Here is an 18,424-nt window from a genome sequence, read left to right on the forward strand (position 1 = left end):
CATTTCCATCACGATAATCTGTGAGACCAAGGTAATAATGTTCACTAACGCTTAAACAATTCTTATGCAGTGACATGCACAATCATTAAATTCGATACTGCCAAGGAAGAAATGAAGGTTCATGTAACATTTCAAATATGTAGGTAAATTTTGCGGACAGACAAACAGAAGAGAAATTTTTCGGTCCCTGTATGACAGGCTTCACTAATGCTCAGCCAATTAAATTTATAAATACTCACATGAGTTAAAATATATAAAGATTAAAAGCGATAGTGTGTACGCGAATTATTAAACCTAGAATGGAACTGTATTATTAACTGGCTAGCATGCGATAAAAGTACACGTTTTGTCCGCATGAACTGCAGACGGGAAGTTCTTCCTGTTGCATGCCGTGCATCGATTGCGAGCCAAGTGCATCGGTGCATCCACTGTAAACTGACTGCAGCTGCACCGACCCGCCCAGCGGTGCTGCATATTGCATGGCGTCATTGTGTGGGCGGGGCTGTCACTACTTGTGATGGAATATCACTCCTTCAACCGACAAATGAGTTGCAATCTCAAACAACTTGCAGCCAGCATGCTGATAGCCGCGGATTATTGCAAGACAAATCAATCAAAAATAAGGAGTTTTCACGTCACAAACTGTTCTATTTCAATATTTCCTTAAATATACTCTAAGATAAATATAGCCTTCTCTCACATTTTGAAATTTTTATTTTTATCATTGAACAGAACATTTTATTTTGAAGTTTGTTATTGGCGATGGATGATTAAAAAGGAAATCTGATTTAGGACATTTTGTCAGCATTATAATATGTTACAAAAAAAGAACACTACGTTTTAATGACCTGTCGTCAGGTGTAAAATATCTTCAGATATTAAGGTAAGTAAGTACACAAAAAATGAAAATACTAACAATCCATGGCATTGCACTCGCCAGAGTTTGACTTAACGACATCAACTGACCAAGCCTGTAAGTACAGATTGGTGACTATTAACCCGAAGACACTCCACAACACGTCACAATCACCAGGAGAGATGTAAGACTTGACGTAACAGGGGTTTTACACCCAAAGAGGAGATTATTTTCCAATACTCGGAACGTAGTATTTCTGTAACTGTTACATGTTGGGGGTTCTCTTCTTGAGTGCACACATAGCCAAGTAGTTGTTTGCGGACTCGTATTAGGAGCTTACTTGTTTCACAATATGTTTGGTAGATCCAACTGTAGTGGAATGCTACCAGTAAAGTTATCGTTGACTGCTAATAGACCATTGAAGCGATAGAGTAATACAAAATTGTACTAATTTATGGTCATCTTTGACTAACTATGGTTGTCATTTTGGGCTATGAATGAAAAAATCCTTATTTACAAATGAAGAAGGTCCATATCCTTATATGAATAACCATCACTCAAGAGATTGATGATGTTTCATTGAAGGAGGAGCTCTTCTTATTGGAAACAACTATTTTTTATTATTTTATAAAAGAAAATTGATGATGGTTTAAAAACGCATAATTATACGATTTAATTAACTGGGATTTTTTAATTGGGCTTCTGCCTGTAAGGGCTACCTTTTGCGGGAATTTAAAAATGTATAATACATATTTTAGTATTAATTATTGTTAGTTGTAAGTAATTATTGTATATTTATGATCTGTTTTAATCATGTATTATTTGTTTCACTTCATTAGAAAGAAAATGAGTTTGTATATTCCTGCAATAAAGAGTTTTCTATTCTATTCTATTTTTATGAGAACCAAGTCATTTCCTTCAGTAAGATTTCATTTACATAGTATATAGCCGTTTTCTAATCAGCCTGTTTTCAAGAAGTACCATACTACATATTATATGTCGCCAATTCCAAATTATAACGTGTATTTTAAGATTTTAAATTTGACGTGTATTTAGTAAAAGTACCTGCTATGAAGAAGAAACTAAAAACTAAAAAAATTACAATCGTAAACGGATTTTATACCGTTAGACATATCGTGGGATTTCGACCTGTCTCGCGTGAGAGAGTAAGAATACGAGGAGTTTAGCATGTTGGAAGGTTGTCGAGTGGGTGGAGAGATCAGGATGCAATGTTTGTGTAGAGCACTCGCAATGATCATGTGCCGGTGCCGGTGCCAGTGCCAGTGCCGGTGCCAGGCGGTGAGTGCAAGCTTATGTCGGCAACATGACCGTCCGGTGCCGTGGGAGGAAGTTGTAAACAGGGCGAGATACTGTCGACAAGGCTTACTTACCATCCTGGACGAAACACCTGGCTTCGTAAATGCTCGCCACGGGCACCTCTCGCACCTGATTTGTGTGGAGTACCACAAGGTTCAGTGTTTGTCTCTTTTTGTTTTAAAGATGAAATTGTATTTTTCTAGGTTGACGCATTGATTGCGTCAGACGTACTTGGTGTATGGATAAGAGTACGCAATATCACTCAGTACATAGCCGAAGTGTATTGTGTTAAAAACTTTCATAAGCTCATTATTTATTTTCAATATACTAAATAAGTAAAGACTCTAGCCGAGGAGCAATAGTAATAGCAAAATGTCAGTTGGAATTTACGAGCCATTTAGCTTTAGTTAAGAGTAAAACGAAATGGTTAAAAACAAAATCTGAATAGTAAAAGTAACTAAATACATTTTGATAATTTTTGTCAATAATGCAAAGTTTTGTAACTTCCATTTGAAATTTGTCATTTTAAACTAAACTATGGAAAGGTATATACTGAAAGTAAAGAACTATAATAGCTTAGTTCTCTATCGCCAGTTGTATCATTGCTTCTCTGTGCTAACTTTGAATACTGAAATTTGCTCTTTATTTGCTTTACCAAATAGTGGATTTCTAACTGATTTTAAGTTGCTTTTGTGAAACAATAAAATATAATTAAACGTATTATTAATCAAATGTGACACATAAGTAGGTCTTATATATTAATTACAATGTATCTATAATCATATGAAACAGTAATTCGCGCTTAATAATTTAAAGTTTCTCTTAGTCTTTTTACTCTTAACCAAAATTTAATTTAATTATGAATTATTTATAGCAATACGACTTTAATTATTTCATCAAATTAGGGAATTTATACAAGATATCAAACTCTTTTTGTCCTGATTTTACATTTGACTGCTTTTCAGTCCTTGTACAATTTTGACAACCGTCTGTCATCCAGTTTCATCCTTTTATCCTTTATTCCCTCATGAAGAGTCTTAGTATTCAGATCCTCATTACCTCTATCTCGAGCCGTCGTGTTCATTGATATGATACGGTGCCAGTGACGGTTCTTGAGATTGCATAAGGAGAGCGTTTCTTTGATGTTACATTTGAAAGAGAATTTCTGTAATTATTTTGAGGACAGACGTAGTTATATTTAATTACAAAGTGGTGTATCTCTTTAAATCAGTGTAAATTTAATAACGTTGAATTTTTTTTAATGTAAATAATTTTGTTAATTAGGGTTGGCATTATAGTGGCAAATTCTCAGTGAATTAACAACTTTGTTCTAAGACTGATTGTTCCATATTGGTAATATGAACTTTGGTGCAGATTGAAACAAGTTTTAGGATGATCATTATTGCGTTCCACTATATCTTTTAAAGAGAGTATGTATATTAGTGAAAACAAGTTCATTTAATTTTTTAATTGCGGTATAGTTGGCTAACCATAAGCCACCTATTGTATTGGTTAAAAAAGGTAATGGAGTTTTTTCCAGCCAATGCCTGCAAAATAGCGGAATTATTTCCGTTTGAGATGTACGTTTGTTTTGTTTTGAAGATAGAGACAATGATCTTAAGACAAAAACATAAACAAGGAATTGGAAGGAAAATTTAACGTAAGAATAGCTCAAGCAGTACATTATTTTTAAATTGTTACACTATCTTCCATTGTATTTTAAGAATCAATAATTACCTTAAAAAATATTTCTTGTCCAGTATTCATTTATTGTTTAAATTTCACAGCATGAGACAAGACAAGAATGTTAAACCACCTAGAACAGGACCTACATTGTAAATGTTTTAAACTTTCAAACAGCGTAATTCTTTAGAGAGTGAACATTTTCAAGTCAAGTTTGTGACATTGTACTCTAATAACAGAGACCTTTAATTTGATGTACTACTCGGCCTATCCTCTATTTAAGATTACCTTCTGACTCCTTGCGGGTCATATCCCTACATGGAAGATGCTTCAAAAAGTAGATTTTTAGTTACAGTAATTATGTACCAAGTTTTATTTCTTTACCTGTAATCGTTCGGGAATTATCAAGTCCGTGCGGGACTTTTTGACGTGACAACGTCTTAAATTAGGTTGCGGCTCGGAGTCACTCATGAAAAAGTGTAACGCCCGGTAACGTTACGATGCCCGTCCAGTGGGTCCGCCGCACGGGATAAAGCAGATAACTGTGGGTCCGCCGCACGGGATAAAGCAGATAACTATGTTTATTCGTGAAAATGTGGAGTGCTTAGATTCGTCATTTACAACAACTACAACAATAAAGGTAAATAATTGTACACTGATATTTCATTATCGTAAACTATGATTGATTGATTAATTGTTAGATTGACACAAAAGTTGAGAAACTGAGTTTATAGGTTATGTCATACTATTGACAAATGTTGATAGTGTTAAGTAAATTATTAGTTTAAATCACTCTGCAATCAATCGTAATTCAGTCGATTGAGAAGAAACAGCGCGTATTGCTAGTCAAACATTTAAAATAACAAATTATAACCTCTAACCTGTCATAACAGTGCGACCAAACAAACGAACTAAACCGACCAATCACCACGCGCGGAGTTAGAATTTAACTGTGTTTAGCAAGAATTTCAAATTCCAATTTTAGTAAATGTTTTATTCAACTTTACCATTTACAATAACAAATTTTAATTAATTTCAAATTATGTACAATGTTTTAGTAAACAAAATATATTTCTATAGTTAAAATTTGTGCAATTCTTATTTTCATTCAATTCCTTGTTCCTATTGTGCAATTTAATAATATTCATATCAATAAATATTCTACCGAGAAAAAGACGTTGTCACGTAAAATCTTCGCCCGTAAAACCGACTTTACAGGCAACCATAATTTTTTTTACACCCTGTATATATACCTTTCTGATTGTGGATATCCAAACCTGTCAAATGTTATCGTATGTTGTCTAATAAATATGAATGACTGATTAGCGTTCATAGCGTTGCAATAGTGATGCATGTAAGTTGCTATATTTCCAGTGTAATTATTTGCCATAGTATGGCACAACAACTTATATAATAATAATTTGTTTTTCAGTTATTCTAACAAGGTGCAGTAGCAGCCAGTTTTTACAACACAACTTGCAGCTTAGGCCTAATGAAAGATTAAGTAATCTTTAACATATAGGCGACAATTATAAATCATGACTACACGCAACGTCTCAGGTAGACACAATACTTCTGGACTGGATCAACGTCTGTGGCTGGAAGACAAAAAGCAGGGGCGTATCTATACCGGAGATGATTAATGTTAATCAGACAATGCAGTTGGTAATGGTGCAGCTGCAGCTGGAATCAGAGGGAGTGGTAACGTTGGCTGCACTGACTGTGATTACCTGTGATTAGCCGAGACCAGATTACAGGAACAATACGGCTTGACTCTCTGCCAGCTGCGGACAGCGAGAAGGTGTGGGTCGGCACACCTTAGAGAGTTAAACACGCCGCGCCGCCCGCCGATACGTCCCTCATTGTTATTAATAAACGTTCTGTAGGAAGACCGATTGATACAGTGTCACATCTGAAGAGGCGCTCACGAAAATCTTTGAGTTGAGATGTTTTGAATCCAATTCTTCATTAGAAGAAATGCACTACTTTGAATATTGACGTAACTAAATGTTAATTAAACAATACTTTACAATATGGTTTATTTTCTGGACTAGACCTTTCGAAACCAAAGGTTTCATCAACAGGCGACTCCACAAAATATTGCTATATTAACACTTAGTACTATTTTAAAATTTGTTTCCAATTACTCCACGAGTCTTCAATGACGTAACTACTTTACTTATGTAGTTCCATAGGCAATTTCTGGTAGCGAAAGAGATCTCTGATATCGCTTATCAGCATTATACAATATAAAGAATCGATCGTTATATCGATACGTAAATTATAAGTTCTTATGAATTGCTTTATGTGTATAGTCAAGTCGGTTTTTTTAGCGGTGAAAATTTTTGTCAGTTTTGAGAAATCAGCGTGAATGTTTCGAAGGATAACATTGCATTAAATTTTATTTCACTTACTATGACCGTAGATTCATAAAAGAGTTATATTGTCTTCTGGGAGTTAGAATAACAGTAACGGAATAAATAACGTTACAAATTATTAAAGGATTTTGTTATAAATTTAATTACTCCTGCGGCTGCCAAATACTCTACAAAGACAGAAAAATGTAATACCATTCTCTTAATGTTAAGTAATTCACTTCTATCCCTATAATGTTCCACTTAAATAGTATGTACTGTAAGGGAATAAACATATATTCAATCTAGTAAATAGTAATATAGATCGAAAGGGACAACTAGACAACCCTAATACACATGCTTAATTTATCATACAAAGAAAATCCTTGTGTAGGTAACAATTTTCAGGGATCTAGAAGCTCTTAGTGGTCTCATGACTTTATGTCATGAGTTTATGTAGCTGTCCCAGATAATTGATGAAGTAAGATGGAATGAATTCATATTTAGGAAGTTAACCCAATAAATTGAGGTCAATGATCTTGGGGACCCTTGCAACTTTCTTAAAACTCCGTTACAGATTTCAAGTAGATAAGGGTTGAGTAATCCATTATTTGAGACCATGTACTTCTGCGTTTGATACTTGATCTTATTGTGTCATCAGGTGAGCAGTGTGTAATTGTCTCATCATAAAAAAATGAGACTGCCACCGAGATCACACATTATATTTTATCTGGTAATCTAGGTGTCTGATGTCGAACGATGAAAAGATTCATTTTGATCTTTTTCGTCACCGCCTTTTTTTATCTCTTCAGATGAACATGACTCCAGATTCTAGGAGTCAAGTGTAAGACAGCGTACTAACTATTCAGTACCCCATGATTATCTGTTACGAATTATTAAAGTAAAAATAAATATTTCGCTACCGTTTAATTCCGTCATGAAGTTATTCAGGAAAACGCTTTTCCTATTCGATTATATTTTGGAGTCTAAAAATGTACCTCATATTAATAAGTTATAACCTCCATATCCTGTTTGGATACACCTGAATGTGTAAGCCATCTACGAAATACTTCAATTTTCAAAATAGTGTTCACTTTAAAACTTTAATGTTAAGTTACATAACACGGACAGTACACTAAAAAAAACGGAAATATATAAACTAACACAAAAAATACTGCATATCATTTCTTAGGATCACACAATATCTAAGAACAAGGTGACAATTCTAATGTTTGTTTGAAAATCCGTATATTTACTTGAACACATATACACACCAGGTAAAAATTCAAGTAAAATTTTATTTATTTACTTTTTATCGTTAGATGTGGTTAATAATCGATTTATTATGTGACTTTAATAACCTTTGGACCTAATAAGTCGTATATTGAAATAGTTAAAAAGTTTAAAAACAATTTGAATATCGGACATTATTTCAATGCCATTAACACGCTTACTCATTGAATAGTAATTGTAGATTAACGCGTAAATTGTATTCAAAGAATTTCTGTCGTTTGCGGTTAATCTAAGGTCACTCCGCAAACAATGGGATTACGCCTATGCGGAAAGATACCGCCTTCATTTCGATGACCTTCCTATGGTTGTGCTTCCTTCTTTTCAGATGTTCGATAAAGATGTTAAGAACCGCCAGGAAGTGTATGACCAAGAAAACCATCACACCTTTCAGGACTATCTAATATACCGCCACTCATTGACATTTTTTGAATTTGATACTTAGAGCCAAATACCTAATGTAGTCTACTTTGTATAGTCAATGGTATTCTTTTACAATTTTTAAACAATACTATCTACAAAATAATTAATTAGATCTGAGTACTTCTGGTAAATTTTAAGATGTAGTTTTTACATCTGAAATCCTTTAAATTATTTGGCTTGACAAAATGTACAACGTAGTATGTTGTTTTGTTGAAATCGGCTGCTCATTCTATTTGTTATTAATTGGGAGGATTTGAGTACTTCTGGTAAATTTCAAGATGTAGTTTTTACATCTGAAATCCTTTAAATTATTTGGCTTGACAAAATGTACAACGTAGTATGTTGTTTTTGTTGAAATCGGCTGCTCATTCTATTTGTTATTAATTGGGAAGATTTTGGTACTTCTGGTAAATTTCAAGATGTAGTTTTTTACATCTGAAATCCTTTAAATTATTTGGCTTGACAAAATGTACAACCTAGTATGTTGTTTTGTTGAAATCGGCTGTTCATTCTATTTGTTATTAATTGGGAAGATTTGAGTACTTCTGGTAAATTTCAAGATGTAGTTTTTACATCTGAAATCCTTTAAATTATTTGCCTTGACAAAATGTACAACGTAGTATGTTGTTTTGTTGAAATCGGCTGTTCATTCTATTTGTTATTAATTGGGAAGATTTGAGTACTTCTGGTAAATTTCAAGATGTAGTTTTTACATCTGAAATCCTTTAAATTATTTGGCTTGACAAAATGTTCAACGTAGTATGTTGTTTTGTTGAAATCGGCTGTTCATTCTATTTGTTATTAATTGGGAAGATTTGAGTACTTCTGGTAAATTTCAAGATGTAGTTTTTAAATATAAAATCCTTTAAATTATTTGGCTTGACAAAATGTACAACGTAGTATGTTGTTTTGTTGAAATCGGCTGTTCATTCTATTTGTTATTTTACCATTGCATTCTAGCCTTCTCACTTCAAATTCTGATCCATATGATTTTATTTATGGTGCACAATTTCAAAGTTCACAGGAGTCACTATCAGAAGAATTGATATCTTATATTATAAAAATCACCTGGAAGTTATTAAAGTGTTCTATTACTCCAACGACACCAATCATTCACAGCTTACACCCGAATAATTTGCAATACCAGTCTTCTTGAATAAGCGAAGCAATACATCTATGACCATAATGAAAAAACCAGTTTATTATTGCATCCAACATATCTAACATGCAAGTTTATTTATCAGCAACTCCTCCCAAAGCTTTGGGAAAAAATATAACCCCATGGATTAGAACTACTCCTATAACACGGTTAACTACCATCTAATAAACAGATTTTTTTAATAAGAAAACAATTAAGATTTATTGGTTCAAATAAATCATCCATATTTTTGTGAAGTTAAAATCGTAACTTCTATATTACAGCAGTCCCGATCTATAACTCATCACTTTTTTAACTAGCTGATTTCAAAAAAAGGAGGTTACGAAATGTAACTTATTTTTATGTGTGTCCATAGATATTTGACGAAACTATTGAACCGATTGAAATACATTTTTAAAAGCAAAAACTACTGTCTCAGCTTGGTTCCACTTTAATTTTTGTAGGATTGGACAAGAATCTGACCAAGAAATTATTTTGGAAGTTTTACACATAAAATATATAGAGAAGCCAAACAGTGATTTGTGGAGATGCTGTTTTCTTACAATTAACACAAGCTAACTCAAAATGCCAGGAAAGATCACTTTTCATGTTTGGCTTTGGAATGACATCCCTACTGGAGGAAATACAATAGCAAGAATATAGGATTGAGGGAATTGGAGATTCGAATTTTCCTAAACACTATAAATTACATTAAGGTGTTGTGGGGAGTTTCCTAGTTACAACATGTTCCAAAAAATGTTACTGTAGTTGCCTTTTGAAACAGGACAGAGCAACTAAACGGAACAAAATTACCAGAGTTAGTTTTCTTCTAATCGCCATAACATACGCCATAGATATTTACTAACACATCATTGTTCTTGGTAATTATCCGGATAACGAACCGGTACGTGCTACTAGTCATCCGGTGTATTTTTTGTATGAAACTGCATTATTATCTAATTAATTTACTATACTTGCAAATTTTACGTTTTCAAATTCAGACAATTCAAACAAATATTGAAAGAAATACTTTGTGCTTTTTTGGTTGTATATCAACTATATGAACAGAGCTAATATCGTTAGATTTAATTTTATAAATATCTAAACAATTTTAACTCGATAACCGTGTCCTAGCACGTTTTATGGAATTTGCAATTTTGTAGACGTAGGCACAAAAGAGGATATCAGGCCGGAGTTGGCTTACTAAAATGTAAAAAATTAAGTAACATTAATAACAATCAAAATTGAAATAACTTAAATTTTTTAAGTAAACTGATGTAAATCTGTACCTATAACGATGATATTTTTAAACATTGAATACAAAACAGATTAATATGTCACTCGAATTATCCATATCAGGGCATAATAAGAAGAAAAGAAACAGTAGGAAACTTACAAATGACACTTCATAGGCACCCTTCAGTGATGCCTTTGAGGGCATTGCCTTTCTGACGATCTCTGTAGCCTTTAGTCTTGCATTTCTCTGTCAAGGGTCTGCTCGTTCTGATCCTCATTAACGTATCTCTCACGCCGCGTTCATTACGTCACAGGCTGTCGGTACTCGAAATCTTAACTTGAGAAGCACGCTTCGTGATCTTAAAACTGTTCAAGAGTTACATCAAAGGAACCGTGACGGGTTTCTTAATTTGAAAGAGAGAATATATATACGTCGGTTACTTAAATATGAATGTTGTAATTTTAGTGGTAAGGAAAAGAAACTACGCAAACACTATGGTTATCTTGCAATAAAACCAAATGTGCAGGATATGTATTTATATTTTTTAATTTTTTTCAAATTTAATTTCCAAATCCACCTACAATTTCCATATGATTATTGTAATAACATTCACTAAAATACCTTTAGTGGCATCAAAATGTATTTCAGAACTGTGAAAATATTTAGTGGGTATAGTACTCCCAGATAACGTCTACATGTTTTAAGTTATATTTATAAATTAAATGATTTTTCTTGATACCACGGTAAAGAATTATGTTTATGTGTTGGTTTGCTGGATTTTATATAGAAGAACAGCCTATTGAACTTGTCCTTACTCTTTAATTTGACATTTCTGTCAAACTTTAATAAACACGACCCCAGGGCTACCAACTCCCCACCCTCTTTCTAAATTATATAGCACTATGTTCTATCCTAAATAACGTGGCTTGTGGAAACTATAACTCTAAGTCTGATGAGGACTTTTCGATCATTAAGAACTGATAAAAGCAACGATGAAAGAATTAAAACTTAGAACTAAATCTTAAAAGTATCTTCGCCAAGTTAATTGGTCAACTCGGTGTATCAATGTATTACCATATTGTGGCAGATGAGACATTAAAAATATTCACTATTAGCTTATTTATGGACATATGGAATGAAAATATTCTTGAATACCTATAAAGTTTCCTTTGTGTAATTGATACTGATGCAGTCCCAACGTAAAAACACAAAATACAATTTAAAAAATACTAGTTTTTTATAATGATTTACTGTTTCAAATTTAATACACGTAAATATATATTATATATTATTTGTTTTTATTACGTCGTTATATATTATTTATTTTTAATACGTTATTGATATGTTATTATTATCACGTCGTCTGCATTTACATTATTATTACTATGCTATTAATTCAAATTATTCTTGTACTATAATCACCATTATTTTGAACTTCTTTACTATTAATTATTCTATTCAGCTTTTTCTACCAATTTGTGTAATTTGTGTATGTAATGCGTTTACCGTGAATAAATAAATAAAATAATAGTTTTTAAATTTTTAATAGGAGTTGTAACTGTCTAGAAAGAAACATTTGGGCCTCCAATGCAGAGCCATGTGATATTCCACTGACTGATGTTTGAGCCAGGCGCTCATTGGAATACAGTGTGATGATAGGCTGTCGACAAAATCTTTCACTCAACGGTCAAGTTCTAGACATATGCTTGCTCTCTTTTTTGTACATGAAGGAGGAGATTTAGGAAGTGATTTAACCGTCATTCTCATGTCGCCTCGTATATTTTGCACAATAATCCGTATAAAAAGTGTATATTCATTAAACGGTTCACCAGAGTGTAACATCTGGTAAAAGAAAGAGAAGGGGTGTAGATTAAAGATGGAGCATTGGTGTCGGCCATACATAACTAAGAGTGGTTACTGATCAAAAGTACATTAACAAAGTCGATGAGCTGAATTAGTTACGTAGTATCTCAAACCAAACATCCATATTAAGTATAATTTCTTTTGAATTTTGAATAGTTTAGGAAAGGATTTTTCATATGGGAAAAGGTTATATGTAGGATCTTTAGTAGTTTCTAAACGTGACACTATAGGATGGGATGGTACTTGGCGGACAAAATGAGATTACGTAGATCGTGTAGGATTAGTACCATTTCGACTAGATACCACAAATATTTTGGTCCCACAGTGCAGACAATAACTGTTTCTCAACTACAAATTGAACGAATATACAGGACAGGAAGTATAAAATGGTTTTTAATATTGTTTTTAGTTTGATTGGATTTGATGTTTAAATAAAAAGAAATGGTTAATATTATATTTATTGTTTCATAATAGTAGAATCGTTTCACTGTTCATCAGATTCTGGCACAAGATTTGGGCATGAGAAAGGTGTGTGCCAAGATGGAACAAAAAACCTGACATTAGAACAAAAAGACAATCGCAAGAATGTATGCCTTGATCTTCTTGACGGTATTGAAAATGATCCACACTTTTTCAATCACGTGATCACTGGTAACGAATCATGGGTTTTCGAGTGTGGTCCAGAGACTAAACGGCAAAATGAAGAGTGGCACTCCCCAATCTCTTCGACCAAGAAAAGCTCGCATAAGCAAATAAATAATCATAACCATACTTATTTGGTTTTTTATTATTTCAGGGGAGTGTTCAAAGAGAATTTGTGCCGCCAGGACTACATGTTATCCAAGTATTTTATAAAGAAGTCCTTGTACGACCTAGGAAATGGGTACTTTTAGACCGTTGGATGCACCAGCATGGCAATGCCTCCTGTCACACAGAAATCTTTAGCAACCTGTTTTTGACCAATAAGGGAAATCCTGTGATTCCCCAGTCCCCCTATTCACTTGATATAAGCCCCGTGACTTCTTTCTGTTTTCTAAGATTAAAAAAAACTGAAAGGTCGTCATATTAGCACTATTGAAAACATCCAACAGAGCGTAACCGAGAAACTAAAGGCGATACCAGTTGAAGCCTTTCAGCACTGTTATGGAGAGTGGGTACACCGCCTCCACAAGTGGATTGTTGCCCAGGGAAAGTAATTTGAAGGTAATAAATTCATCGCACTATCATCACTAGGGCACTAAGATTAGGGTAGTTAATCAAAAGTTGGATCTAGTTGTGACCAACTCAACCAGTCGGCGATGAAGACGTTCTAAACGTACTCTATTGCGAGCTACTAGTCTTCAGGCTTATCGCGTCTACTAAAACAGAGAGTCTTCAGTCAATTAATTGACTTTTGCTAGAGGTTCAAGAGCAGGAACTGACGCATCGTTTCAACACTCAGCTTACAAATTAGCTCTTCTCTTATACCCAGAAGCCACCCAGTGTAAAACTGGATGATGATAAATTGTCTTTGTCTCTTCGGGTGCACAAGTACATTGCGATGTTGTCTTGATCCCAAGTAGGGAGGAGTAATCGACTTCTACCAATGGTGTGCTTAGCACAAGCTTCGATCGAAAAGGTTAACACAGTTATTATGAAATAATACTTTAATTCACTCTCTGCTTTTTCACCGTCTTTAATCTGACACTGTTATAGACAGTGCATAATCTGACTGGTTTTAGTAGCAGCCACATCGATCAGGATAAGTAAAAACGAATTCTTTTGAACAAGGCTTCAGAAGTAGAACTCGCCATAAACATGCTCTAACAGTACTTCACTATTTGACCTTATTGGATCTCTTCAAGTAGACGTTAACTCCAGATTACAGAAGTTTATAATGTCAGAATATGGACGCCGAACAAGCTGAGAGTGAATTAGATTATTTGTACATAAAACAGACCTCTCCTAAAACAACCTTATGCTGTGGACATCAATGGTAAAACAATATATTATTATGTTGGTGACTTAGTGTGCAGGAGATCTATAATGTGAACGTTGGGTTTACCTCCAATTCATCTTCCTCTTACTGCAGTGTCTGGAATCACTGACACAACTTCTGGAACAAAAATAAAAATTCAAATTGAATCAAACCCTCACACCATAGCTATGTTATGAGTATATTCAAATATTTTTCAAAAACTTTTCTTTTTATTCCATTTGATGTTTTGTTTGATCATCAATGATAAAATTTGTTGTATCTATTGTTAAATTATGACGTATTTAAATTAATTAAAATATTTATGTAAGATAGGAATCAATTTTGTAGTTTTGAACCCGTATTTTAATATTAATTTTATTACGTTTTAATTGATCATCTACAAAGTTCATAACAGTTACGCCTTAGCTTACCCGTTGAACACACTAAAATATTAGATATTTATTACTTTAAGGGGAACAAGAAATGAAAATAGTTTTCAAAAAACATCTGTACTCATTAAATTTGGTATGAGTAGTTTTATAATAAACAAACTAAGTACCATTTAAACTTAAAAACTATAATAATTGGTCAATAAATACAAAACTTAGGCTGAAAACCTAAAAAGTCTGTTGAAATTTTAAATTATTTGCAAATCCGTTCGTTATATTAAATTGTTCATGAAAGTTATTGATTTCATTCACTGGTGGAGCGGTGCTTTCCCACTCTCCTAGAATGTTAATTTCAACCATAACTTCACATAACTGAAAATTTCATGACCTATATGTTGTAATATATCACATTATATTTCATCTTTCGGAACATCACATATATTAGTCTGGAGAACTTAAGAACATTTAATAATCTCAGCTCCACGAGAAGGTTCTCCCTAGTGATGTCCACTTAATGTAGAGCAGCATAGACGCCTGGGACTAAGAGTGTTGCATAGATTTGATTTTGCTTTAAGATTGAAAAACAAATTATTACTAGATATAACAGATTAATGGGATATTGTTAAGATATTTTAATGTCTGCATTTTGCCAAAAAGTTTGAAAAGGACAAGAGAAACGTGAACACTTTCAGAAATAATATTCTTCATGAAGCACTTGTAGAAGACATGCCGATTGACTCTTGACAGACAGTTGGCAGCAGTGGGCAGTTGCAGTGCTGCAATGCCTGCAAACAATGATGCAAGCCCAGAAACCACATGTGAGCATCCACATCTGCGGGTTGAATGACAAACAGGAGTCATGAATATTCCACATGACTCCTCTGTCCAATGCTGCCAACATCGGAGATGACGAGTTGGCAGGCTGTCTGTGCCGAGCGTTCTGCAGCGCAGACAGCAGGAGAATACAGATTCTGGACCCTGTGCACTAAAAGTAAGAGAGTCTGGTCACTCGCCAATGTTAGAAGATAATGAAATGGCCACGGTAATGGACTCTGGATCATAACATTACCATAATACTCGTACAATGGCACGACGTTACACTGAACTTCACCGAGTAGTAGGTTTTATCCCGCCTTCGTGCAAACCGTTATTCAGGAACTAACATATGAATAGTGAACATTCTATTAGACACTAGTCTTCCCTTTCGCTTCGTCGTAATCGTGAAGCAATTTACGGTTTCCGCTGAATCGTGAAGAAAATATGTCGGAAATCTTCCGAGAATTGTCACCGAATCTTGCAGGTGACGCATGGTACACGCATGTTTAACACGATTTCGTTCAGTCATCACCGAAGGCTTACTGTAGAATAGATAAACCTTAAAGTTACCTTCATTTATGAGTCATTCGGACAAAAAATTCAAGACTTTCTTCAAAACTCATTTTATTATACATCTAGCGTAATTGATTAAATTACAAAGATGGTGCTTATATTATATTTTAAAACCATGTTATTGATCGTTCATTCAAGATTAGTTAATTTTTTAATAATTTTCAGCTCATCATAACTCTACTTCGTATACTATGTGACAAAGGAGAACAGTCGCAAAAATTATTGTTATGGGGCAGTTGTTGATAGTATCTATTTCCACATCTTCCAATGTTAATGCTTATTTATTCACATACGACGGGTTCTTCTTAAAATATTGTCGATTTACGTATCAGTACGTAATTTTAATATGTCTTGATAAAAAGGCACTAGAGACTTTAAACACAGTGAGCTTCTCAGTGTTTTATCAGTTAAAGGAATAACTCCTTTAACGTTTTGTGGTCAAAAAGTGAAAAAAATCATGTATTTATACATATATATGTTTTATTACGTTTCGATTTTAGTCCAGGTCATAAATTATTATACTGTTGTATCAAACACACATATATTATCTTTAATTGTGTATTCTTTTTTCATAATAACGGTTGTTTTTACATTTCTTGCTAATATAGAGTAAAATTCCTAAATCTTTCTAGGAAATAAACAGCAATTGTTTATGTTACATTTCAATGCTTTTTATAACAACAGTAAATTGTTCAGTACGGCATTCAAAATGCGACAAACATTCATACATGACACTTTTTTATACTAAATTATATATAAATAATAAAAAGGAATTATTCTACAGCCTACTTAAATTACGAAAATCATTTTACCAAATATTTGGAATAACTTGTATGATCATTCAGTTGTTATCATTATAAATTATCTGCAACCACATCTCTAGTTTATTATATATCGAGTTTTATTCGAAGACAGTTTAAACAAATGGTATTTGTAATGGCAGTTTAAAATTTACCCGCAATGTATGAATATCATGATATTGTATTATGCTAATACAAGTGTCATGTCTTGGGTGGTTTCATTACTCTTCGACACTTCTGAGATTTCTATCGTTCATACTGCATCCATTTGTCTTCAAGATATTCATGCTTGTGCTTTTTACTTTTGCCATACATCAACGTTGTATTTCATCCGTCTTCATTCCAGACTGGGTAGTCTGTTGAGTAACGTTCTTTAGATGAAGCAACAAAATTTGTGTCTGGATTTAGTCAGCTCGGTTCAGTTACAAGTAAATTCACCCTTAATTTTGAATATTGGCAGAATTATATGTTGATTCCACGTATTCTAATGCCAGTTGATAAGTGTTAACGAATACTAACTGAGATTGATAGGTTTAAGGGATGTGTAATCTTGCAATCGTACTTTAAGTAAGGATTTTCAGATTATTACCTATTAGAAATTACTAATTATTTATCCTGTTTCATCCACCCCATGCGTTATGTAGATGTATTAGCTGACCCTGCTAATATCCTGCAGCTCTCAAGCACATATATCCTCCAACTGAAGTTTTTGTGGCTGCCTAGAATAACTAAAGTCACAATTCTTCTTTAAACCCCCTAGTTGGTAAGCACAAGATTGACCAAATCCCTCATCATGACATTGATCACAGCGAAAAGTCGACATTGGCCTCAACAATGTAAGTGTTAGATTAACCCAACCTTAATAGTTAGTTATCTCTTTACTAAACACTTTCGACACGATGATCATTAAGCTCAACTCCTCTTTTTCAGACCATATTCTTAGGGCGGCTTTCTTTGGGTTGTATGTTAAGTCTACACAGCTCTTATATCTTGATGGCGAGATAGTCCAACACATCGAAGGGTAGTAATCGTTATTGCGTAAAATCATCTCCGAACCCCATGCCACCCTACATATATTCATCCCGCACTTCTTTGAAGTCTGTTAGATATCTCAATCTTTATAACAGACGAGTCAAAGAATAACTCCAACTAAATAGATATCTTTCGATATAAATGGGAAAATGAATAAAATGGAAGAGAAAGGAAACGATAGAAGTAATGCTGGTTATAATTAATTACTCAATTTATAATAATGCACAATTCGTGTACTTTTTATTAGAATCAACATCCATATCTATGTCTCATTCTATGTCTATATTCTAGGTAATACAATGAGAATTTTGAAACTAAAAGAGGACCTTTATCGTATTGCAAAATCTCTGCAAGCATCTTAATATCCAGTTTCAAATACTTTGAGAACCCTATCTCTGCAACTCAACCTTCATAATCACTATTTAACGGAAACTTGGGCCCTAAATAAATAAATCCATAATCGAGAATCTTTTCAGTAGCAACACTTGCACAGTGGTTAGTTATAAAGATCAACATTAGGGAAACGTAAGAAAAGTTTCATTATATAGCTTCAGTTAGCACACAAAACCCAACTAAAAGACATGAAGGTTAACTCCAAAACTCACTCAAAGGTATGAACTAATAAAAAGCAATTATGTAGATTGGTTGAAATGAAATGTGAAACGCCTTATTATAGAGGAGAAGTTAGGACTTAAA

At 33.6% G+C, this 18,424-nt stretch overlaps 1 protein-coding gene across 1 annotated transcript in view; it reads left to right on the forward strand.

Moving 5' to 3' along the window:
* Nucleotides 1-2,044: 2,044 nt before the first annotated feature.
* The window catches only part of LOC124355582, a 166,274-nt gene continuing 149,894 nt past the window's right edge, over nucleotides 2,045-18,424 (forward strand). Inside the window, exon 1 of the mRNA XM_046806744.1 lies at nucleotides 2,045-2,326. Within this exon, the coding sequence (XP_046662700.1) occupies nucleotides 2,045-2,326 (282 nt within the window). The remainder of the gene's footprint in view (nucleotides 2,327-18,424) is intronic.

Source organism: Homalodisca vitripennis, chromosome 2 (genome assembly GCF_021130785.1).
Source record: "Homalodisca vitripennis isolate AUS2020 chromosome 2, UT_GWSS_2.1, whole genome shotgun sequence".
Taxonomy (NCBI): Eukaryota; Metazoa; Arthropoda; class Insecta; order Hemiptera; family Cicadellidae; genus Homalodisca; species Homalodisca vitripennis.